The sequence below is a fragment of the Trichechus manatus genome, unplaced genomic scaffold (assembly GCF_000243295.1).
Source record: "Trichechus manatus latirostris isolate Lorelei unplaced genomic scaffold, TriManLat1.0 scaffold00112, whole genome shotgun sequence".
Classification (NCBI taxonomy): domain Eukaryota; kingdom Metazoa; phylum Chordata; class Mammalia; order Sirenia; family Trichechidae; genus Trichechus; species Trichechus manatus.
In genome coordinates this window covers 4789269-4814744 of record NW_004444048.1, presented here as the reverse complement: position 1 = coordinate 4814744, position 25476 = coordinate 4789269, and the positions used below count along the sequence as shown (strand labels likewise).

At 37.1% G+C, this 25476-nt stretch overlaps 1 protein-coding gene across 1 annotated transcript in view; it reads left to right on the top strand.

Annotated features, from left to right (window-relative positions):
* The window catches only part of ITPR2 (inositol 1,4,5-trisphosphate receptor type 2), a 596492-nt gene that overhangs the window by 121855 nt on the left and 449161 nt on the right, over positions 1-25476 (top strand). Inside the window, exons 5-10 of the mRNA XM_023738100.1 lie at positions 838-924; positions 3479-3637; positions 7588-7686; positions 7995-8078; positions 8381-8527; positions 13172-13267. Coding sequence (XP_023593868.1) covers positions 838-924; positions 3479-3637; positions 7588-7686; positions 7995-8078; positions 8381-8527; positions 13172-13267 — 672 coding nt within the window. The remainder of the gene's footprint in view (positions 1-837; positions 925-3478; positions 3638-7587; positions 7687-7994; positions 8079-8380; positions 8528-13171; positions 13268-25476) is intronic.

Sequence of the window (25476 nt, the reverse complement as noted above, 5' to 3'; positions counted from 1 at the left end):
CTTGCGTTTGTCTGGCTTAGGCTGGACTTAGAAGAGTAATAATGGAAGATATGTGTTTGTAGCTTTCTAGCTTTGTAGATTCACCCAATACACAGAGAGTTAGGATAGATGTAGCAACACATTGAAAGTGGAAGACATTTTTAAGTTCTAAGGTGTGACCATTTATTTCCTGGCATGTGGGTCACACATTCTTGCTGCTATTTTTAGGGTGTGCTGGAGTAGTTCAAAGCTTCACATCAAACTGGAAACCAATTCAAAATCTCTGTTAGAATGTCAAGTCCAGTCACATTTTACTTGACAGAATGCTTAAATTTTTTTCCTGAAAGACTATGGGAAAAAAAAAAAAAGAAGGGAAGTCTATTGTTTATGGTTAGGGTGAGTGTAAATTTGATAGAACTTAATTTTATGTGTCATTAAAATTCCTGTTATTTTCAGAATTGAAACAGTACTTTGAGATGTTGAAATTCACTTATCATCCTGGTTTGTTTTTCTAGCAATATTTCTTCTTACAATAATTTTATAAGATCAAAGAACCTAGTACTTTTCTGAAATTTCCAACATATGAGTGGCCCAAGACATTTTGACTGCATTTTAGCATTAAACCGAGATAATTATCACACTATGTAATAATCATTTATTTATCTATTTTATGTGCCTTCCCCCTTCCCCCCAAAGCATCAAGAGTAAAGCAACCAGCTCATTTGATTCATACTCTTATTTTTTGCTCCTAGAGCAGTGCTTGGCATACATAGGTATTCAAAAATACTTATATCCTTGTCAGTTATTGAACTCTGTTTGTTATGTTTCCACACTGAATATTTAATAATCATTTTATAGCATGCTGCAGAACTGGAACAAAAACAAAATGAATCAGAGAATAAGAAACTGTTGGGAGAAATTGTGAAGTACAGTAATGTTATACAAGTAAGTCTCTAAAATATTTTTTTCTCCTAAAAGAGGTGAATATTTTATGGGTAATTTGCATTTGGTATGAATGCTAAACTGCATTAAAATTTTGAGATACAATAGTTTGTTCTTTGGTGGAAATTACTGATATGGTGACATTTTCAGCATACTGTTATTACATCAAAAGACAGAGGATGAGGAAACGTAATTGCTAATAAAAAGCCCTTTATTATTAGTGGGACTAATTGGTACAATATGAAGCTTTATGTAGAGAGAGGAAAGTTTCAGACTGTACTTTTAGAGAGAAATCATCCTTGAATTGTTATTGCTATTTCAATTAGTAGGCAACTCTGATTTATCTTAGCTACATTCTTTTCTTATACTTCATTTGATTGTTTTAGCTTTTTCTATTGTTATTTGTTAATATACGCCCTACCTTGTTCCAAAAGAATGTAGGGCATCTTCAAAAATACATACCACATAACAAGATAAAAAAGAAGTAAGGCAGTTAGGTCAAAGAAAAAATGGTGGTTGGATGAATAAGGTGAATTCCAAGGTGAGGCATGTTTATACAATCCATGTTGCAAAGTCTGGTCAACTTTACTAGAAGCCTTTTTGTTGCCCCCTTAACCATAACGGAGGTATAACATGTCACAGCATTCACATAGCAGCAAGTTCAGAGCTTTAGAAGCACTACTGTTACCAGGAATAAGACCAGAGAAATGTTTTTTCTATAAACTCTCATAAAGAGGACACTGTTTCATATAATGAACAATAGCCTTAACAACTTCCTTAAAGTAAATACTACAATGAGGTGTTTCATAGAGCTGTTTTTAAATAATATCCCCTGATGTTTTGCCATAGACCAACGTCAAAATGCCAGAGCACAGGCAGTCAAAACAGTTCTCTGATGGGGTAAGAAGAGAGAGCCAGGGTTTGCAGCTCCCTAAATATATGATTTAGTAATGAAAGATAATGTATGGACATGTTATCAGGAAGGATCTGTCCCTCGAGGAGGACATCATGCTTGGTAAAGTAGAGGGTCAGCAAAAGAGAGGAAGACCCTTTATGAGATGGATTGACACAGTGGCTGCAACAATGCGCTCAAGCATAACGATGATTGTGAGGATGGCACAGGACCGGGCAGTGTTTCCTTCTGTTGTACATGCGTTCGCTATGAGTCGGAATCGACTCTATGGCACCTAACGACAACAACAGATAATGTAGTACCTGCACCATGAGTGGGCTGCATGTCTGAGTGGGCTGCATGTCCCTTGGGCAGTCCTCCATAAATATTGTTTCTCTCACCAAGTTTTGATCAGGTATTAAGTGGCAGCAAATGGAGCTTATGTTCCTTGTCATGTGCCTGAAGTACAGATGCCTATGTGGTCATTTAAGGGCTGAGTCAAGTGCTCAACTTGGTGGATGCCGAAGGACTGGGTCAGTCCGTTAGCATTCTCATGATCTTTGGTAAAATGAGAGCCAAGAGTATAATACTGAGCTGTTCAAAGAGATGATTTTTTTTCAATTTAAGAACTGCCTTTCATTCTGAGATAAGTTCCTTCTGATATTTTGGGTATTAAAATGACCTTTCTTTTTTGAAGTGATTGTGACAATAGATAGGAGGGTTGTCTTGTCTTGGTTTCTTTACTCAGTTGAATCAAAAGTTGTCAGCGCTATATTGATCAATAATTTTGGAAATGAAGTCTCTGGGTGGTACAAATGGTTAACACACTCAACTGCTAACTGAAAGCTTGGTGGTTCGAGTCCACCCAGATATGCCTTGGAGGAAAGACCTGGCAATTTACTTCCAAAACTATCAGCCATTGAAAATTCTGTGGAGTACAGTTCTACTCTGACACATATTTGGTTGCCATGAGTTAGAATCGACTCAATGGCAACTAAAAAAAAAAAAGATTTGGAAATATTTGGTCCATGGACTCCACACACTCTGACAAATGGGCTTCTACACTCATCCGAGATGGGGTAAGATTGGTGTCTTCTGCAGTCATCTGAGATGTAGGTAAGATTGGCATCCTGTGTGGAGGTTGCAGAGCCTTTTTAGGATTCACGCTGAAAGTGAAGGGCAGCCTGCCTCCTCATGGAGGAAGAGCTTGGGCACGCATGTGGGCAGGCATGGTTAATAATTCTAAGTCAGCTGATGCATTATCTCAGCTTCTTTGTTTTTCTTTAGTTTGTTCTGTTTTTTGTGGCTGTGCAGGATTTGAGAAAGGATGTGGTTCAGGGGAACCTCTAGGTCTCTGTTGGAAAGCCTGCATTATTCTAGTATTTATAAGTGACGAAAATTATTCAGAAGTGTCCCCGGGTTTGTTTTCCTCATGTGCCCACTTCATTGTGAAGAGGAGTTGGGGGTGGAGGTGAGGAGGAACCTAAAGATAGGACATGGTAGTCAACTGAGAAAGATGGTGAGTGAGGAGAATGAAAATAGCTCCTTTGTTTAATCTCCACCTCAAGCCCTGTTACGTGGTTATATGATGTATGTATAAACATAAATGTAATTAACAGGGGAGATCAGAGAATAAAGGTGGTAACTCATGTCTTTTCCCTACAGCTACTGCATATAAAAAGCAACAAATATCTGACTGTCAATAAGAGATTACCTGCTTTACTGGAGAAGAATGCCATGCGCGTGTCTTTGGATGCTGCGGGCAATGAAGGGTCTTGGTTTTATATTCATCCCTTCTGGAAGCTGAGAAGTGAGGGTGACAATGTATGTAAATACAAAATTAAGAAAAAAAGTGGGTTCTTAAAGAAAATAATTCTTAATTAGTGAGAGATTCCACAAAGTATAAAGAAAGGAAATATGTATTTCAGCCGTCAACACATTATTTTCAGCTTAATATCATTAATAGGTTAAAAGCATTTATTTATAGTACAACTGTGTTCAGAAATCATAAAAAGACAAAGTTAAGATTAAGTTAAAATTATCTTTCAGCTGAAAGATGAAAACTCGTGTGAAGAAACTTGTTAGTTGTCATTGAGTTGATTCTGACTCACAGCGACCCCATGTGTTCCAGAGTAGAACTGCTCCATGGGGTTTTCTTGGCTGAAATCTTAATGGCGGTCCCTGGGTGGCACACGCAGTTTGCAGTCTGCTGCTAACCGAAAGGGTGGCAGTTTGAACCCACCTAGCAGTGATATGCTTCGGTAAAGATTACAGCTAAGAAAACCCTATGGAGCAGTTTTACTCTAACAGATGAGGCAGCTGTGAGTTGGAATTGACTGGATGACAACTTTTTTCTTTTTTTTTAAACTTAATGAAGCAGATTGCCAGGCCTTTTCTTCTGTGGTACCTCTGGGTGGGTTTGAACCACCAACCCTTAAGTTAGAAATGGAGCACAAAGTGTTTGCACCACCTAGGGACAAGTGAAAGAACTTAGGTACCCTTAATATTTGCTGAAGCTTTTAAAAGAGAGGCAGGGTTTGCTTCCTTGCCTAATCAGGATGAAGTGTAGTTGTAAGGAGAAAGAGCTATATTTAGGAAACTGTGCCTGCCTCCTGGAATTAATAGAGGAACACTATGAATCATGACAGTATTCCATTAACTGGCCTTATGGCCAGCTGCCTACGGTCTATGTCTTAATAGATGTGTCCTGTGGAGCTGTTAATTGGCATCTGCTCATCAACTGATGTTAATGACAACTATATTTAAAATATGTTGTGGAATATGTGTGTATTGTGTGTCATGTAAATTTTAGTAGTTGCTAAAGTACTTTCTGCTACTTTATAGAGTGGGAGATAATGAAAAAAATATGTGAAATGATTCAGTAGGATCAATAGTTTAATATTTTTGTTTGTAATAAATAAAGTAATGCGTGACAGTCCCTAGCAAATGGGAGATGCTCAATTGGTTGACACGGAATACTGAATAGCTTTCATAAATAGAACACCTTACAAATATTGGGTCAGGTGATCAGGAACAATAGTTTAGATTTTTTTTCTTTATTAACATGAATTAAAAGCAATATAAAAGTATAATTATTTTGACAAAATTTTCTCAATACTTTGATTACGTTTTTAATATGCTATTTTAGATATATCTTATCTTAGAAATGTCTTATTTTTATAGTGAATCTGTTTTTCCAGTGAATTTTGAAGTGCAAATTCAATCCCACAGGATGCAAGCTTCTTGATTTAATTTGGTTAATAAATTACCTGGTGTTACCCTCCTTAGGTAAGGTTTGGGAGAAGCACGGCATGCAGGAATGCAATGCACTGTATTTTGTGTTGGATTCCTTAAAAAAAAATAAGTCTACTTTTTTTTTTGGCATCAAGTGATGTGAGCATGATCCATGTTTTGATTTCAGTAGGTAGTCAATTACAGTCAACTCTCAATTATCCAGGGACTGATTATGTAGTTTGTGAACAACCCGTGTCCTCTGATGCCCTTTCTTGTCTTGCCTGTTTCCCTCTCTGGCTCTGCCATGTGAGGGTCCTGTCTGTAGATGGCCAGTAAAAATCAAACATCCAAAATAAACAAAACGTGAGCTCATGGTCTGAAGGAATATGATTAAATTATTGGATACATGGGAGCTTTTAGATTAGCTATGGATTTTATGAATTCATTCTATTTGTTTCCTTTCCATGTTCCCAAATTCCTTTTAGAGAGTCACAAGAGAGTTGAATGTAATGAACTACCTCATATAATTAGTTTTACTGGGAGAAAAAAAAAAGCACACCCAAACACTTTATCTTGGTTAAAGTGGGCAACATAATTGTTAAAGTGCAATGTAGAAGTCCTCCTTATATAGATGTGCCCTGTAAAGCATGGCTAAAACACCCCTCCGCATTGCTTTTTGCTGAACTAGCTCACTCTTTTTGCTCACCACTGTGTGGCTTTTGTATGTGATTAAGGTTGCTGTGAAAGCAAAGCACACCCACAACCCTCTATTTGTCACAGATATAATTGCACTGTAATGCTCATTTTCTTTCCTAGGAATAGGTGGCATTTTTCTGGAATATAAACCTACTATATTTTGTTGAAGGAATTGGGAATACTGTTGCTTTGTAACAGGCGGTTCGATGACTACTGATTTTCTTTTTAAAGTATTTCATATTAAAGTAAGAAGAGAAAATTGAAAAATGCAGATGACTTTTAAAATTATATTGAACCACTTAGCAATTAGTTAAATTGTAATTTAGGTTGTAACTATCCAGAAAGATGTTCTGTGACCTAGATGAAGTGCAAACTGATGATAGCCTTGGGAGAAAGATGCTCCCTCATATCCTCAAAAATCAATGGTTCCTAACACTTAGGAGCACCTGTGTGATCCATCTTTAGGATTATGGGATGGATAGTTGTGCACCAAATGTAGATTCATGGATGCTTTAGCTTTTAACTGTATAGAAAGCCCTTGCTTGCTGTTGAATAGTTAGAAACTCATTGGGGACATTTATGAGCACAGTATATGAATATTTCATTTTCATTTATCTTCTCATGATTGAGTAGTTAATTTTTCATTTTCAATTTAAAAGACATTAGTTATTTACCTTTATGGTAGATTTAAACGTGAGATAAGATCAGATCTTCTTTTAATTACTATGATGATCAAGAGGCAATTTTAACTCTTAGGGAAAAAGCTTCTTCAGACAGCAAGTAGATTTTGCTATTTTGACAGCTAAATGCCTTGGATTTATAGCAAAGGTGGGAGTAGAACATTGGAGTTTTGGTTCCCACTGCAAAGTTCTTTTCACTGTACCAGGTACCATTTCAAAAGAAGGGTAGCTGCGCTAATGGCATATATTAGTTTTCACTTGTGAATGGTGAGTGATTCTATAATTGAGACTGTAGGTACTACAGTAATGTGTCTTCCAATGAAACCTAGCAACGTAAGTAACTTTAGTAACTATAAAATTAAACTGTTCACTATTATAATTTAGAAAGCATAATTTTATGTCCCTACAATTTGATTTATGAATAAAAATACTCAAAGATAACGTGGACATTGTTAATGATAGCATGAATGAAACTCAATCAACTTGGGCTTATTTCTTTAAGCACTCTTCCCATAATGAATTTTAGTTTTTATTCAACAGTGAAAACCAGGTTTAAGGAGTAATATTATTTTTGGGTGTTTAAGATAAGAGGAAACCAGATGCCCAAGGTCTAAATAATAAACATATTTCTACAAACTCATACCCATTTCTACCTTCTGTAAATCCAGATGTCATTAGAATGTTTAGTAAAATTTCTGAAATCATAGGGAAGATTAAATTTACCAGGCTTATCTTTCATTCCAGAGAGAATGCAAATGTAAAATATTTTCTGTGTGCACTGTTTTTTTTGGTGTGTGTGACAGATGCATTCTCTCTCTGTATTTGCTGTATTTATGGCATAAGACCTCGTGTGGAAGAATAATGACCTATGTGTTGACTTTAATTAAGAAGGCTCTACTGAAATGAGAGACTAATAAGAAAAAGAACTACACTAGCTTTATGAATCTAGACTTATAGGCACGATAGGGCATGCTTATATGATCATTTATCAGAGATGTTTCACTGCAAAGACAAAAATAATTGAACTAAAATGTGTGGAGGATAAACGGGCGGGTATCAGGTTAATAACAAGGACTTCTGTGTAGTTATTTATAGCTTCAGATCTAGCACCAGAAATCCACACAGTGTCTCAATTGCAATTTATTTTTGATTTTTGATTCCTAGATTGTTGTAGGAGATAAAGTTGTTTTGATGCCAGTGAATGCAGGACAGCCACTACATGCCAGCAACATTGAGCTTCTCGATAACCCAGGATGCAAAGAGGTAAGTTCAAGAGGGAAGAGAATGAATTTGTGGATTTTTCTTATGAGAGGGGGAAAAAAAGTCAAATAGTTATTTTCATTGTGTTCATGAGCATAAGCCCAGTTATGCTAATTAGTAATCCAAAAATACATGTAGATAATGATTAGCTATTGCTATTTTCTGATGGTTCTTTGAAGATTTTTATATGGCGGTACATACATACTTCATTGTACAAAATTGCCTTTTTTCTTCTTCTACTAATTGAAGTAATAGCACCTAAAATAGAATATAATCTATAGTCTTATAACTCAACATTTCTTTATTAATAGGTGAATGCTGTTAATTGCAACACTAGCTGGAAAATTACTTTATTCATGAAATATAGTTCCTATCGAGAGGATGTATTAAAAGGAGTAAGTATGTGCTACATAGAACATTTGCTGAAAGAATTGAAGGTAGTTTTATTGAACTCGTAGATGCAAAACCTGTGTAATCACTGCTGTTTCATAATTTAGAATTGTCACTACAAAACTTAATATTCACTAGGAGTGTTTCACTGAGTTTTCTTTTCAATATTTTGAAATGTATAATAATCATTAACCAAGGGGCTAGCAGAAGAGCCCAGAGTATCAAGATCAGAAAGAGATACCTGCTGCTCATGGCTCTATGTTCACAATTTTGTTGGAAATACAGTGTTTTTGACTTGTTTTTCTAGGGTGACGTTGTTAGACTGTTTCACGCAGAGCAAGAGAAGTTTCTGACTTGCGATGAATATGAGAAAAAACAGCACATTTTCCTTCGTACAACCTTGCGTCAATCAGCCACTTCTGCTACTAGTTCCAAAGCACTCTGGGAAATAGAGGTGTGTAAATATTTTTGGCTTTTAATAAACATTTACATAAAAAAGACAAGATTTATTAGACTACTTGATGTAGTCTTATTGATATAGGCATCACTTATGATAGACCCATAAAACAGAATGATTTTTTGGGATCAACTTGTGCCCCTTCTTTTCTGTGACCAATTTGAAATGATACTACTTCCTTTACCTATCTTCTCTGGGGTCTCTCTCTGTCCATATATATGTGCATGTATGTGGAGAGAGAGAGAGAGACCTATAGTATGAAATAATGAAATAATATATATTTTAACATATAGATATAGTTTATGAGTGTTTGTGTATGCATATTATAGTTTTCTTTTGGATTTGAACAATTATAGTTTCATAAGCACATATATATGGTTTTATGAAAAATCCATTGTGAAAATGTCAAGACTGAAGAGACTGAAGGCCATGTGCCTCAAATGGCATTGGAGTTAAGATGGAGTAGGATGGCTCACTTTAAGTGAAGGCAGGTATTAGAACCACCCAGTCACTGAAGAGAACATTTATTTCCTCTGAGAATGCCATTTCTGTTCCGATTGGGAGAACCATAGTTAAGAATTTATTCATCCTCTAATTCAAAAAGTATTTTTAAATGTGTCAATACAATAGAGTTATTAAGAACATGTAAGATGTGGATTTTTCTTTAAAGGGGCTTTTTAAATGGTGAAGGGGATTAAGTATACATAACCACCTATGAATAAGTCAATATCTGAAAATTTCATCTTGATTTAATGGACATCTAGGGCTAAAGCAGTGATTCTTAACCCTTTCAAACAAATCACCTCCCTTTTACAGCATGTATATTGTAACATTCTATTTAATACCCTAAAATGAAATTCATAATTTCATGATTAAACAATTACTATAATGACAAAATTCTAATATAAAGAAGAAATAAAAGGAAAATAATTTATAATAAAATAATATGTATTTCAACATATAAATGACTACTCTAGAAGATACAGTATTTATACCTATCTTAGTGGATACATTTGGATTTAAGAGAAGTAACAGAAGAAAAGGATCAGAAGACATTCTGTACAAGAAACATAGGCATATGGAAGAGCAGAGGTAAATGTAGACTCCTGAATAACAATTAGTGTTAGGAGAAGCATTCATAGAGCATACTTATTTGTACATAATTTAAAAAATGAGAGGGAAGTAACCATAATTGAAATAGGGATAACAAGGCAAATTACATACTGTTCAAACAGAAAAAATAAGGAAGTTTGTTGTTTATGCAAAAGAGCTGAGCCTTATTCACAAATGTAAAGCAAAGAAAAAAAAAAAAAAAAAAGCAAACCAGTTGCTGTTGTGTTGATTCAGACTCATGGCAACCCCATGAGTGTCAGAGCACAACTGTACTCTATCGGGTTTTCAGTGGCTGTGATCTTTCAGAAGTACACGGCAAGGTCTTTCTTCTGAGCCATCTCTGGGTAGATTTGAACTGCCAGTCTTTTGATTAGCAGCCAAGAGCTTAACCATTTGTACTATCCAGGGACTCCATTTGTAAATGTAACATCAGAATAATTCTCTATGTTATGCCATGGTTTAGAATGGAGATGAAATAGTACACAAAAAATGCCTTTTGTCCTGAAACCCGCTACATGTTGAGGCATACGTTCAATGTCTAGTGCTCAGAAGGACGTTGGAGGCCCTATCCTTCAATAAGTGGCAGGGAATTGAGAAGGTCTAGGGGAAAGACCACCACCAAAACCAGTAATACAAGAGGCTACAGAGAAGTTGTGAGGTAGACCTTTGGGAAGAGTTTCCGGGTAAGCCTGAAAAGTTACAGTCAGCCAAAATAACTATGTGATTAAAATATGTTATTTTCACGCCATACACCTCTTATCATTGTGCTCCAAAAATTTAGAACATGTATGGATGCGATAATATGAAATATTATTTCACAACTTTATTAATGAAATGCAGTGAGTTCCGTGCATTTCATGTATCTCTGTCTCAATTTCATGTTGGGTTCTAAGTCTGTTAAAAGAAATTTTAAATCTTCTTTCTTATTATTTGCTGTTAGTTTTATAGGTTTTGCTATAACTGTGCCACTGCTCTAAAACCCTTTCCAACTAAACGTGTAGTTGGAAATGTTATAGCACTTTGGGCAGACAGAATGGAGAGAGTAAACAAATGATTCAGTAGTTTTGAGATAATGTCTTTCATTCATTTAAGCTTCCCTTTCCATAGTGAATTCTCTTAAATTATTGGACTTTTCATATAGCTTGATGTAAACACTTGTTAGTATGATTATGTACTAAAGTATTACCATCTTAGATTTATGGTAGGTTTATTTCTGAAGGAGATTTGAAAGGTGTGCAGGATATGAGGCGTTTCTTTTTTGTGTGTGCTAAATCAGTCAAGCTTTAGTCAGGAAATAGAAATCACTCAGGTGTTTCAAGCAAAGAGGTATTTCCTATAGGAAATTTGTTTTCAGCATTATTGAAAGGACTGGAGGAGGAAAAATGGGCTGGTATAGGTGGACTTATCTGAACATCTGGCACTGCTAGGAGCACTTCCTGCTCCTTCTCTGGGCCGGCACACCTTGTCTCTACCCATGTGCTGTGGGCTCATCCGCTTGGTAGTCTTCTGCCCACCCCAGCCTGTTGGAGTCTGCACTAGTGGACTGCTGCCGTTGTTACTGGAGCCCAAGGAGAAGCCTCTTTCTCACCTTCCTCCGCTTTCCATTCTCATGGGGAATGCTGCCCAAAGCTCTGCTGGTGAGAGCTTAGAAGGATGAAGATGATGCTGAGTGCCGACACACGGTATCTAGCACACGCTGGACTGTCTTGTGAATTGCAGAATATGTAATATCTTGGCCTTGCCCATTAAATGCTAATAACACCTTCCAAAATCATCACGATAAATAAACTCTCTCCTCCCCACAAATGAGCCTTGGTGGTGCAACAGTTAAATGCTCAGCTGCTAACCAGAAGGTTGGCAGTTCTAACCCACCCAGCTGTTCCGTGGGAGAAAGACCTGGTGATTACAGCCAAAGAAAACCCTGTGGGGCAGTTCTACTCTGTCACACGGGGTCACTATGAGTCAAAAATCAATTTGATGGCATCTAACAACAACAACCCTCCCTCCCCCAAATCTTTAAAATATCTCCCAGGGAGCTCTACCACCATTGTTAGACCCAGTAATGTATAGGATAGGAGTTTTATGTCTGGGATCCACGGATGGGCTTCAAGTTATTTGTTAACCCCTAGTAATTATACATGGAATTTGAGTGTGACGACCAAAAGATGGTGCTATCAGATCCTCAGAGGTATCCATGACTCCCTGAAAGGCGTAAGTGTTCGAGTATGGACAAGATCACAGTGGATGGCGTGATTAGCAAAGGGTTTATGGAAGAAAGATTTGTGAACTGGGCCTTGAAGGATGGGTGGGTTTTCAGCCACAGGGGAAGCATTTTTGTAAGACTTCATAGTCTTTGAAGCATTTTTGTAATTATTATATTTGACCTGTGGGAGTAGAGAAAGACAAAGAACCTGGAGTCCAGCAAAGGCATTGGAAAAGTTACATGTGTTAGCATACAGAATTTGAGGCTGGGGCAGGAGCCCAATACCAACAAAAAAGGTAATTTGTTGAGGAACAATAATGAAAAAGTATCCTAGCACTTGAACATGCCTTATGATATTTAATCTTCACAACATTCCTATGAATTAACCCCATTTTATTCATGAAGAAACAAGGCTCTGGGATGTTAAATTACTTGCTGAAATCATACCATCGTAACTGGCTGAGCTGGGACTCAAACACAGTCGTCTTTGGACTGTAAAACCTGTGCTTTTCTACTGTACCACACCACTTGCCATAACCAACTGTGTCAGAGTGTCTAGTGCTTTCATTCCTAACTCTGCCTGTGGCTTGGCACTTGGAGAGAGGCCAGTTTGAAGGACAGGTGTGGAAGAGCATGGTGTTAATCAAATGCATACATGGAAAGGCTAAGAATTAAGTTAGTTCAGACATTGTAGGCGCTTGTGGTTCTCTCTACCTAGAATGATCTCTTCCAATCTCTTTGCATGGCTAGCTCATTTGCATCCTCCAGGTTTCAGCTAACACACCATATCCTCACAGTCGTCTATGCTGATTACTATTTCTAAAGTAGGCTTCTCTAGTTACTCAATCTGTTCATTTCCTTCTTTGCACTTGCCAAATCTTACTTATTTGTTTGCTAGTTTATTGCCTTCACCATTAAAATGAAAGCTCTAGCTTTATTCACTGCTGTGTCCTCATTGCCCAGAAGAGTACTTGGCACATAATAGGCTCTTATTACAATCTGTTAAATGAATGGGTGAGAATGGGGAGAAACCCCATGGTATTTCCAGTTTTGGCCTTGGAAACATGTCTTTAGGAGTGAGGCTGCATCTGCAGATGTGAAGTGTGAGCATCATGCGTGTACAGTGAGTTAACTGTTGTTATAACATCTCTTGCTCTTTTATGGGGAATTTTATTTTTCTGCCACATTGTACTCTCATGAAAACACGTATTAGATTTGACAGGTCAGAATTAATAGGAGGGCACTCATGAAAACTGTTAGCATTTGCTTTGCCAGCAACATGAATATCATTTAGCCATTATTGTCCTTGCTCTGTTTGTCTGTAGGTGGTTCATCATGACCCATGCCGTGGGGGTGCAGGACAGTGGAACAGCTTGTTTAGATTTAAGCATCTTGCAACTGGGAACTATTTGGCTGCAGAGGTAAGACTAATGGACATAGTGCTGTTGGGTTCTCCAAAAGATGTTTTGCTTGTAGAAGCAGTCATTATACAATTTTGATTATTGCCTATATGTTCTAGATTGGCATATAAATTATAAAAATGTAAATATTTAGTCAAAATCTGAAAATAATCTTTGTCATAAAAATCAGAAAAACAACAATAATAACATCAACAAGACCCTACAGTTGATTTACTGTAAGGTCAAGTGGAATGGGATATCTGATTTGCATATGTATATGATGTGGCCAAAATTTTTTATTTAGCTTTGCTCTTTCAGAGTGTCTGCATCGGGGACACAATCTGTTCATGTTGATATAGGATAGTCCAGATAGTTCAGGCTTATCTTTAGTGATCACTTTTTCACTGATGGATGGCTTTTATTGTTCAAGCCATGGAAGAAGAAAGGGTTTTCTTCCTGAGACATTAAATTGTCCTAAAACTGTTGATTAAAATGGTGAAAACATGCAAAGGTCTTTTCTTTCTCCACTAAAAGCATGTTGACAGCCAGATAGATATGAAGGGTGGTAGAACTAACATAACATGATGTAGTTTTAGGAAAGATTTAATTAAAGTTTGGTTATCTACTTTAAAAATAATTTTGAAAAAATATTCTTTTTCAGATGGATGAAAATATCCATTGAAACTACTCTCCTCAACTCTGCTTCTCTTTTTTAATCTAGGGTTTCTTCTGGGGTTCTAAACCAGAAATTGCTTTTAGAATTTTTAATATTAATAGAATTTTTATTTATTTTTTTAAATTTTTTTATTGTACTTTAGATGAAGGTTTACGAACAAATAGTTTCTCATTAAACAGTCAGTACACATATTGTTTTATGACATTGGTTAACAACCCCACGACATGTCAGCACTCTCCTTTCTCGACCTTGAGGATCTTTTTTTTGGTGAAAATATACATAGCCAAAGTTACACCATTTTGAAAGTTTCTACGTGTACAATTCAGTGACATCGATTACATTCTTCCAGTTGTGCTGCTATTCTCACTATCCTTTTCCAAATTATTCCATCACCATTATCTTCAACTCACTGTCCCCTAGTCTTCCCATCAAACCTTTTGAGTTGCTGTTGTCAATTTGATCTCACATAATTCTTTTTTTTTTTTTTTGTACCTTTGATGAAGGTTTGCAGAACAAATAGTTTCTCATTAAACAGTACACCTATTGCCCTATGACAGTGGTTAACAACCCCATGACATGTCAACACTGTCCCTTCTCAAACTTGGTTTCCCTATCACCAGCTTTCCTGTTCCCTCCTGCCTTCTAGTCCTTGTCCCTGGGGTGCTGTACCTCATTAGTCCTGTTTTGTTTTATGAGGCTGTCCAATCCCCCGCTGAACAGTAAACTTCAGGAGGGGCTTCACCACTGAGCTAAAAGGGTGTCCGGGGGCCATACTCTCGGGGTTTCTCCAGTCTGTCAGGCCAGTAAATCTGGTCTTTTTTTGTGAGTTAGAATTCTGTTCTACATCCTTTTCCAGCTCTGTCCAGGACCCTCTATTGTGATTCCGGTCAGAGAAGTCAGTGGTGGTAGCCAGACAACATCTAGCTGTACTGGACTCAGTCTGGTAGAGGTTGTGGGGTGAGACCAGTGGAGTATCTTAGATATCTTAGTATCTTAGATGGCTGCTCACAGGCTTTTAAGACCCTAGACGCTACTCACCAAGATAGAATGTAGAATATTGTCTTTATAAACCGTGTTACGCCAATTGAGCTAGATGTTCCCCGAGACCATGGTCCCCACAACCCTCTGCCCAGCGATTCAGTCCCTTAGGGAGTTTGGAAGTGTCTATAGAGCTTCCATGACTTTTCCTTGTACAAGTTTTGCTGGCTTCCCCAGTAATGTGTATGGGTAGAATTTTTAATATCACTTATCTAACTTTTGGTTAGGTGAGGGAGGGGAAGGAAGAAAGTAGTGTAGAGGGAAAGATGGAGAACTGATGAGAAGAAGGTGTAGGAAATGAGAAGTGGGTCCTAAAGTTTCTATAAGTGTATAACTATGTGGACCCCATCACCCTTTCCATCCTATCAATCTGCGTTTTTTTCTTCCTAGTACTTACCACCATCTGACTTCCTGTGCATTGTGCTTGTTTATTGACTGTCTCTGTCAGCTGAATGTATGCTCCATGAGGGCAGGGATTTTATTTTATCACCACTGTGTTCTTAGTGCCTAGAGCAGTGCCTGGCACTGAGAAAGCATTTCATGAACATTTCCTGAATGGATGAATGGATAAATAAAGCTTAGAGGATGGAAAGAAGAGATTTCAGGATTTGTGAGCAGCATTTGGAGCCTATCTGGGCAAATTAATCTCTCTAAGCTCCAATTTCCTCCTCTGGAAAATGAGGATAATCTTAATATTTATATAACAAGATTATTAAGAGAATTGAATGAAGTAAAGTGTGTAGTATAATGTGTGGCTCATGGTAAGCACCCAGTAAATGGTGCTGACATGATTAATTGTATTTAATATCTGATTAAATAGGGGTTATTCTTACTTTTCTAAGTATCTGACATATTATATACTACTCAACTAAATGAAATGTAACTGTGATTTATGGCCTGTTTACACCATAAGTGTTTTGAAGTAACTTTTTGGAAAAGTAACATTTTGAAGCAAAAATAAGCACCATGGAAGAGAAGTTTGTCTAAAATAAGGATTAGAGAAGCCTAACAGGATGTGCTATAAAAGATAAGAAATTAGGATTAAATCTTCCTGGATCTTATGTTAGTGTTCTCTCAAATTTGCTTTTCAATCAATGATTTTTTTTTTTTTTAAAGCTTCTGATGTTCTGTAGGAAACTGCTATGATTTACACATCACTAGTTTTCTTTATTTCCATAATTAAAACTTGTCATTGATACATTCAAATAATTACATTGTTAAGAATTCAATGGGTTTATTAACTTTAATGAAAACCTAAGACCTCAATGCATAAAAGAATTAATTAAAAATTGAAAGACTGTCTTTTCAATCCATCTCTAGGGAATACGATGTTAAATGCCAGATGCTATTGTGTCTGTTAAAGAGGCTGGTGTTTTTGGAGGACCTTTTCTTTGACTTTTAATATTTTATATAGCTACTTTTTTATGGCAAGGCAGGAGAAGGAGAATTAAGCATTAAATATGTATCTGAAAACTGAAAGCTAGGAATCTATTTTTGACTGATTTTAACTAGTGTAACAGAATGGGTACTTCTGTGTAGTATTCTAACACCAAAATAAAAATCACAGCCTCAAAATACTGAAATCTATAAGTTGATGTTGTCTATTTCCTGTGTCAGCTAAGTTCGGGCAAGAGCCTGACATAGCCATGTCTCCACGTTTCACCAGGGCTGTCCTGCTGGTATGCAGGTATCCAGAGGAGTGGCAAAATCACAGGGATTGTAGTCACTGTTAACTTGATAAAAATTTGATTTCCAATCAGGAAATAGGCAGTCACTAGCCTCTGACAGCAGTTGAAAGAGTATCCTTTTAACATTTTGCTTTTGAATATGCCTGTTTGGTTTTAAAGCATTATTCATGCCATCGAGGTAGGGCACCAGGTTCCCAACATTTTCAGAGTTTCAACCTCCTAGCATAATTTTTTTTTTTATGTTATATCTTTTTTCTTAGGAAAAGCCTATGTGACTTTCATTTATTTTATTTTTTCTGTTCTCTCTTTGATATCTGCATATTAAAAAACCAAGGCACACATATTGGGATGTTGAGAATGCAAGAGTACAATTCATTCTTTTTGGAATTCATAAAAACAGTAAAATCATCTTTATGATTTCATACAATCTTCAATATATATTTATTAAGTGCCTGATAAATGCACAGCATGGTTGAAAATGCTGTAGGAACAGCAGAGGAAGCAGAGGACTCAGTCTTTGGTCTTTGCCCTCAAAGAATTGACCTTCTTGTTCAGAAGACAGCAACCCATAAATGACCACAGATAATAAGCAGGCAAGATCATGTGGGGCTGATTATGCATGCAGGTGGACTTATATCAGTGTGAAATTAGTCAAGGAAGGCTTTTGCTAGGGGTGAACTTTTCCCTGGATCTCAAAGAAAGTGACAGACACGGGGTGGTAGAGAAGTCAAAGGACTGTCTTTGTAGAAGTTTCCAAGGAGGCACAGACATGGACATGGAATGTCCAAATCGTGTGTAGACTATATAATAAGGGAGGCCTAGCAGGCGTTGTTTTGTTCTATTATACATAAGGTCATCATGAGTTGGAGCCGACTCAGTGACAACTGACAACAACAGTTCAAGAAAAGGGGCTCTGAAAGGAATTATTTAATGACAAATCCTTTTGCTTCAGAGTTTTTGAATGAAGGGTTTGGACTGGATCTAATTAGTAATAAGAACGAGCAAAGAGTTTGAGGGAGTTTATCTTGGTAGCTACCTAGGTGCTGGAACTGAGAAGCTATTTATCAACATTTGGTAGACATCAGTGATACACAGTAAAACAAACAAACAAACAACTAATTTCCAACAATGAGGAGCTCACAGTACCATGTGATAAATATAGATAGCAGTATGAATAGTGACATGCTTATAGGGAATTGCTGAAGTGCAACACACTTTTGGTAGAAGGTGGTAGAGGCCAGAGGAGGAGCTGCATGATGGATGCGTAAATCAGGTGAAGAGAGAGAATGTGCAGGCAGTGAGGACTGTCTGAGCGCAGGCAAGGAGGTGGTATCATACCGACTAACTTCATATGGCTGATATATAAGATGTATGTGAATTTGGAAGTGATTTAGAAGGTGGACCTGGTGGTGCGGTGGTTAAGAGCTCAGCTGCTAACCAAAAGGTCTGCAGTTCAAATCCACCAGCCACTCCTTGGAAACCCTATAGGGCAGTTCTACTCTGTCCTGTAGGGTCGCTGTGAGTCAGAATAGACTTGAGGACAATGGGTTTGTTTTTTTGAGAAGGTGGAAGGTGAGTGATGGGGCCAGAAATGTAGGGCAGCCAATCATTTCAGACCATATATATCATACTCAGGAGAATGGATTTTATCTTTAAAGAACAGAGGAATGTTATAAATTGTGTTTAAAGAAGACGACTCTAGAGCTGCACTGTCCAATATGGTAGTCACTAGCCACATGTTGGCTATTTAAATTAAAATTAATATTACTAAAATTGAATAAAATTAAAGTCAGTTTCTGACTCATACTAGACACATTTCAAGTGCTTAGTAACCAGACCATGTTGGATAGTACAGATATGGAACATTTCCTTCACCACAGAAAGTTCTAGTGGACAGCACCCTCTGGAGCCTTTGAATTTAGAGGCAGGGAGACCAGATAGGAGACTGCAGTATGATACTTTCAGGACATTTTGACAACTTGAACCCAGGGGACTGGCAATGGTAATGGCAAGGAGAGGAAGGGTTCAAGACGTTCTTAGGAGAAAGAATCGATGGAGTGATGGTAATCCATTGCATGCTGGGGCTTATGGAGGAGGAGGATTCTGCTAGGTATCTGGCTTCGGTAAGCTGGTGATGTTATTCACCAATTTGGGGAAAACGGGAACAGGTGCAGAGTTGATGAGGGAAATAATCAGTTTGCTTGTGAATATGTCTAATTGGAGGTGCTTTTTAAATGTTCAGGTGAAGATGTTTACCGGGCACAGGTTGCACACCTTCTAGTAGTTTGGGGACTGACTAGGGCTGAAAAAGTAGATTTGAGTGTCATCAACATGGATAAGGTCATCAGAGAGTATGGAGAGAGTGGTAAGATGTTTGAAGATGCAACCACAAGGAGCATCATCTTTTAGGGTAGGCAAAAGACCAGGAGCCTGAGAAAGAGTTCAAGAAGGAGAAGCAACTGCAAAGTGAATTGGGCTGAATCACAAATACCACACAAGGGATGATAGAGCTTCAAAAAGGAGGGAGTGGTCAGCGGTTTCAGATACCACAAAAAGGTCAGGAACAAGATGTATCTACTGCATTTGGCAAGAATGCAGTCACTTGTGAGTTTATTAAGAGCATTTTCAGTGGAAACATTGCAGGGGTTGGAGGAATGGCCAGGAGGCCAGGAAATGGAAGTGAGTGCAAATTGAGTTTTCACAGCATGGCTTGGAAAGGGAAGAAACAGATTAGTAATCAAAGGATCCTATTAGACATATATTTTTATAAAATACATTAAAAAAAAGATTGTTGAAGATTGAGCTATTTTTGTGTCAAAGAGAAGTACCTAGCATGGAGACAGACATATTTATAATTTTAAATATTGCTTTAGTGTGCCTTAGGCATTCCTGGTAAATTGGATTATGTAATTCTTCAATTACCTTTGAGTTTATGGCATTTATTTTGGCCACAGTGGCAAAGAGAGCCTACCTATTGCAGTCAAGTCGATTCCGACTCATATCAACCCTATAGGACAGAGTAGAACTGCCCCATAGGGTTTCCAAGGCTGTAAATCTTTATGGAAGCAGACTGCCACATCTTTCTCCTTCGGAGCAGGTGGTGGCTTTGAACTGCCGGCTTTTCAGTTAGTAGTCAAGCGCATAACCACTGTGCCACCAGGGCTCCTTTGTTGTCACAATAGATGATTGATACAAGGGGCCTACCAGGTGGAGGCACTATTTTGATAGTGTGAAGAAAACACTTGGTCCTTGTTCTCTAAGAGTTTGCAATCTCGAGGAGAATGAAATTAAGTCAATGATTGGGACATTGAGCTCTTTTTTGCAATTTCTTCCAGGATACATACACATCTTAGGTAACTGGCTTTGTGTAATGTTTAGATTATTAACATCTATAAGTGACCATGATAAATCTCATGTTAAGTATAAAAGATTGAAGAATTGCAACCTTAAATCTAAGCACAAATGAAAGAAGACCTAAAAATTGACTTTTAGTGCCTAAACCTGATCCTGTATTTTAACAAGCACTTACTAGGTGGATAAGTTATTGAAATACAGCCAGAGTGCTCCTTGTAAGCGAGGATGATGAAACTTCACCTCACGTACTTGGAACATATTATCAGGAGGGACCAGACCCTGAAGAAAGACATCATGCTTGGGAAAGTACAAGGTCGTTGAAAAGAGGAAGACCTTTGACAAAATGAATTGACAGTGGCTGCAACAATGGGCTCACACATAACGATTGTGAGGGTGGTGCAAGAGCAGGTGGTGTTTCATTCTGTTGTGGATGGGGTTGCTTTGAGTTGGAACGGACTCAACAACACCTAACAACAACAAGTTATTTAAAAAAAAAAATGAAGAAACCAATTGTTTGTGTGGAAGTGAAGTGCGCACCATCCAAAGGAAAGGAGGTGGTTTTGTATGCTAGAGATTCTGTGGTGTATTTACAGGGACAAAAACACATAAATTGTAAGCTGTTTAAGAATAGCACCCAGCAATAACATTTTTTAAAACAAATGTGGAAAACATCTAGGAATTACGATAAAGATATAAGACTTCTTAGATTTTATTCTGCAAGATACTAGAGTGAACCAAGGTTTAGAAATGGACCCTTATTCCATTTAATGATGTTCAACAGTTTACTTTTAGGGAATTCAAGATTTGATTTTGAGAATATACGGTGCTAGAAACCTAGGGACAAAATGTGGAACAAAGTACTTAATTATGAATCAGACAATAAAGACATATGGGGCTTCGGCAGGTAATGTGTGACAGAGCTATAGTAAATGTTGTTGATGCTCAATAGTCGGCATACAAGTAAATTCGTGCATTACTAGGCTGTCGCCCCGCAGTGGAGCACACCTGACATGAGGTGACACGAGGTGACACAAGGGGGAAGGCAAACACTCAGTTTTCTGCATTTAGTGTACAGCACAGCTGTCAGCACACTCATCACCGTTTTGCCATAGATTTCCTGCTTGTATTACCTTATGGACGCAGGAGAGTTCACAACTATGTCTATGGGAGAGAAAGTAATTTTATCACCTTTTGAATAGGACAGTATAGGAGCCACGGAAAGTAGTTCTTTCACAATCATGAGAAGAATTATAAATCAAGCATCACAGTTTCTGGTCTACTGCTTTCTACATTTTCTTTCCTTGGATATTATTAAAGCATAATTCTTGATTATCTTTACCAAAACATGATAGATTGAATAATGTAAAATATTTTTTATGGTGCAGTGGTTAAGCGCTCGGCTGTTAACCTAAAGGTCCATGGTTTGACCTCCCCCACCCCTCCATGGCTGCGTGGGAGAATGATGCAGCAGTCTGCTTGCATAAAAATTTACAGCCTTGGAAACCCTATGGGACAGTTCTCCTCTGTCCTACAGGGTCGCTGTGAGTGGGAATCTGCTAGACTGCAAGTTTGGTTTTAGTTTATTTGTTTGTAGATAAGCAAAACTTCCACCAGATGGCAGTAAACACTTACTTCCTAATTCTTCAATAGCGTTCAGATTTAATTAATTAGGTAAAAACTTAGTACTTAACCTGTACTTTAGCTTAGAATCTTATGTGTATTAGGGCTGTAGTTTTAAATGTTCCTGTGTTTAATTCTCTATCAAATGTATCAGCCATAATATATGTAAAGGGCCTAGTTTGTATGTACATGCATGTAAATGTATGTATACTTAAATATACATACACATACATGCATACGAGACCCTAGACACACACACACACACACACACACACACACACAATATATATATATAGAAATGTAATGTAAAGCTTATTTTAAACTTCTTTTCCTTTCTAGACTTATCAATCAGAATAATAAATTGGCCCGGAAATGCCAGTTATTGGCAGGAGGATCATACATATATAATTAAAATAAACACATGATGATTTTATGACATTAATGTCATAAATGCCCCATTGGTCTGGGATAGCCTTCCTTCCCACCTTGGAGGCAGGAGGCAATGCGCCATAGCAACTAAGAGATGTTGCTTTGGAACCTGTCACACCTGGCTTCCTAATCCTGCCGCTCACAATGTTGTGACTTTGCACAAAGTACTTAACTATATGTGCCCCAGGTGCCTCGTCTGTAAAGTGAGGTTACGAATCCTTACTCATCGGATAATTGTAAGGTTAAATGAGTTAACCTTTAAAAGCATGTAAAAAATATCCAGGAAATGATATTTATTGAATGGGACTCTAAACAAGTCTCATTTTCTCACCTATATGGTGTTCACTCCCTGTGTACTATCTCCTTCACTCCCTAGTCCCCTCTCTGCGAGTTAAAATTCTACCCATCCTTTAAAGCTTATCTCAAATACTACTTTTTCCATGAATAGTTCTTGAATAAATTTGCCCACCACAGATCCCTCCTTCCTCTGACCTATATTATTTATAAATTATTCATTCCTTCCTTATATCTCCTGTCACATTCTATTTTGTATTACAGCTAGCTGTATTTATGTCTTATTTTCCCTGCTAGATTTTAAGGTCTTAGTTAGGGACCATATATTCTTTGCCTTTGCTAAAATGCCATATACCACAATGCTTTGCCCATTGTAGCTGTTCTATTAATATTTATTGAATAAATGATTAAATAGCATATTAGTTAAATCTCTCCAATGTCAGATTTATAATTTATTTTTTTAACATAAGGAAATATCTCCTTTTTAATTCCTAAAAGATTTAGGAACTTCTGTAGGTATTTTTAATCTTCTTTAAGAATAATATTTCTTTCTATTAATTCTTAGTTTAATTACTTTCATAGTTTTTACTGTTATACCTTTAGAGAAGGAGAGCAGCAGCATAATTTAAAACATGTTTGGCCTTGAAATAGCCAATATTGATGAATTTATATAGCAATAGATTTCAGCGGCTCCTCCTCTTCCTCTTCTTTTTCTCCCTCTTCCTTCTCCTTTTTATTATTATTGCTATTGTTATTAGTTTTCTTTACACTGTATTGAATTTACTGAAGTGGTGACTTTATATTAATTATTAAAAAACAAAACAAACAAAAAAACACATTGCAGACTGACACAAGATGAGACAAAATCTAACTCACTGGCATCATCTTTAGCACCTACGCCAAAGATATGAGTATGTAAAATTTATTGGCACATAATTCGTATGTCTAGAGTGGGATCCTGAATTTTCTCTCACGGATCTTAGGGGTTTCATTGGATGAGTTTTCACAATTGTATACACCTATGTAAACACCATCCCGCAAATTATGTGGAGCAGTTCCATCACCCTAGAAACTACTGTTAGTCCCTTTTCAGTCGCTTCTCCTCCTCCTCCTCCAACTCCTGTTTGTATTATCATAATCTAGTTTTGTCTCTTCTTGGATTTCAAATAAATGAAATAATGCAGTGTAATCTTTTTGTGCCTGGCTTCTTCCACTTAACATAATGCTTTTGAAACTCTTTCCTGTTGTTGTGTGTATCAGTAGCTCGTCATTTTTATTGCTGAATAGTACTCCATTGTATGAATTTGCCACATTTTTTTCATCCATGTTTGTCTAAGCTTAATTTCTGGCTCCATTTTATGTTCCTACCATTATTTTCCCTCCTTTTCCCCCAATATACTTCAAATGAATATGTCAGTCTCTTTTAGTAGATTTTCCTACAATATAGCAACCTCTGTACATACAGTTCTTTCTGTAGCTGAGGAAAATTTTATTTTCTATTTCATTTGATTATTGCTTCTATTCCACTCATTCTTTCATCCTTTTGGGTACAAGTAGCCTATGACTTGATACTCTCTTCTCTTGTCCTTTGTGACTATTTTCTTTTTCTTAATTTTCATTTCTTTATACCTTTCCTCTGTATCAAGGGATATCTCTTAAAGTTTTTATCCTCTGCATCACTAATTTTCTGTAGTATCAACTATACTTTTTATTGCTGCCAAAATGAGCTTTAATTTTAAATTTGTTTTCATTTTCATTGAAATACTCCAAAGCTCCTCCTTATCTTATACTTTATATATTATTAGTCTTTGTATTATTATTTTCTTATTATATTGTTGATAATATTATTAGTCTTTTGTTATCTTTTTAATCTGCTCATCTTATTCTATTGCCTTTACAGAGATTTACTTGTATTTTCTTGAATATGCCAAACCATTTCCTGGAAATTTATTCTCCATTTATTTTGCAGCAAATATTCAAAAAAGACTGAGAAATAAATTTCCCTTGTTCTGACATATTTTTCATCAGCCCCATATTGTATTTTCCTTCCTTATTATCCTCAGACAAATGAACTCTGTCCAGAACCAGATGGGTTGAGCAGATTGTCCTTTTGTTCCATTTTTTGTTCTCTACTATGACAATTAAATCCTCTTTCTCAATCTTCAGCTGCAGGGCAGACTGATGGACAAATGTCCAGTTCTAGCAGATGTTGACCCTGTGTACCTGGGCTCTATTGCAGTTGCTTCTTTCTCCTACACCTTTTTCTGTTCCAATATTATTATGCTGTGTAATTCCAGCACACACACCATCCACAGTTCTTTCTCTTTTCTCCCCTTTCTCCACCCAGTGCTTCTCAGAAAGCCTCTGACATCATCTACTCCCTCCACTTTCTGCCCAGTTGTTTCCTGAGCTTTGTAGTATCTCTGGTCATGAGAAGATAGAGAGAGGAGGTAGGACAGTGGATAGGGAGGACTGGGGAAACAATTTTCTGCTCAATCTAACATCAACTCCTGAGTGATGGAGAAATACTTCTATATGGGTTTTTGGTTGGCATATACCCTGGGTCTCTGAGTCAGTGGACAAATAGTGGGAGCCATAGCAAGTACAGGTGGCTGCTAGCCTTGAGAGAGGTCAAAGTATGCTGTAAGATGAAAACTGGACAGTTATCTGTGCTCTCCTCCAGCTCTATCTGCTTTATAATTAGTGTTGATTCATTGAAGATTTAGGGTTTAGGTACTTATTAAAGTTTTAGTTTTCAATGATATTTAGAGTTTTTTTGTTTTTCTTTTGGCATTTTTTTCAACACCTTCATTGATACTTAGTGATAAGTTGGGAGGGGCCATTCTCCTAGCTATTAGCTAAATACCATTTTGAAAAAGACTCCCGGGACCTTACATTTTAAATGATAATTTTAACTACCTGGAGTTGTGTGCTCTACATACCAAGTGATTCAAATTAAAATGATTAAATTCAACTGGAAAACTAGTTATTTTGAGAAAAACACCTTAGAAACCTGTTGTTTTACGAATTATTAAACTAGTTATTTTGGTACAACTAAGACATCGTTTTGAGATTGTATAGTCAGGTGGGAGTCAGCAGTTATGAATTCTAACCAGCTGGATGATGTATGG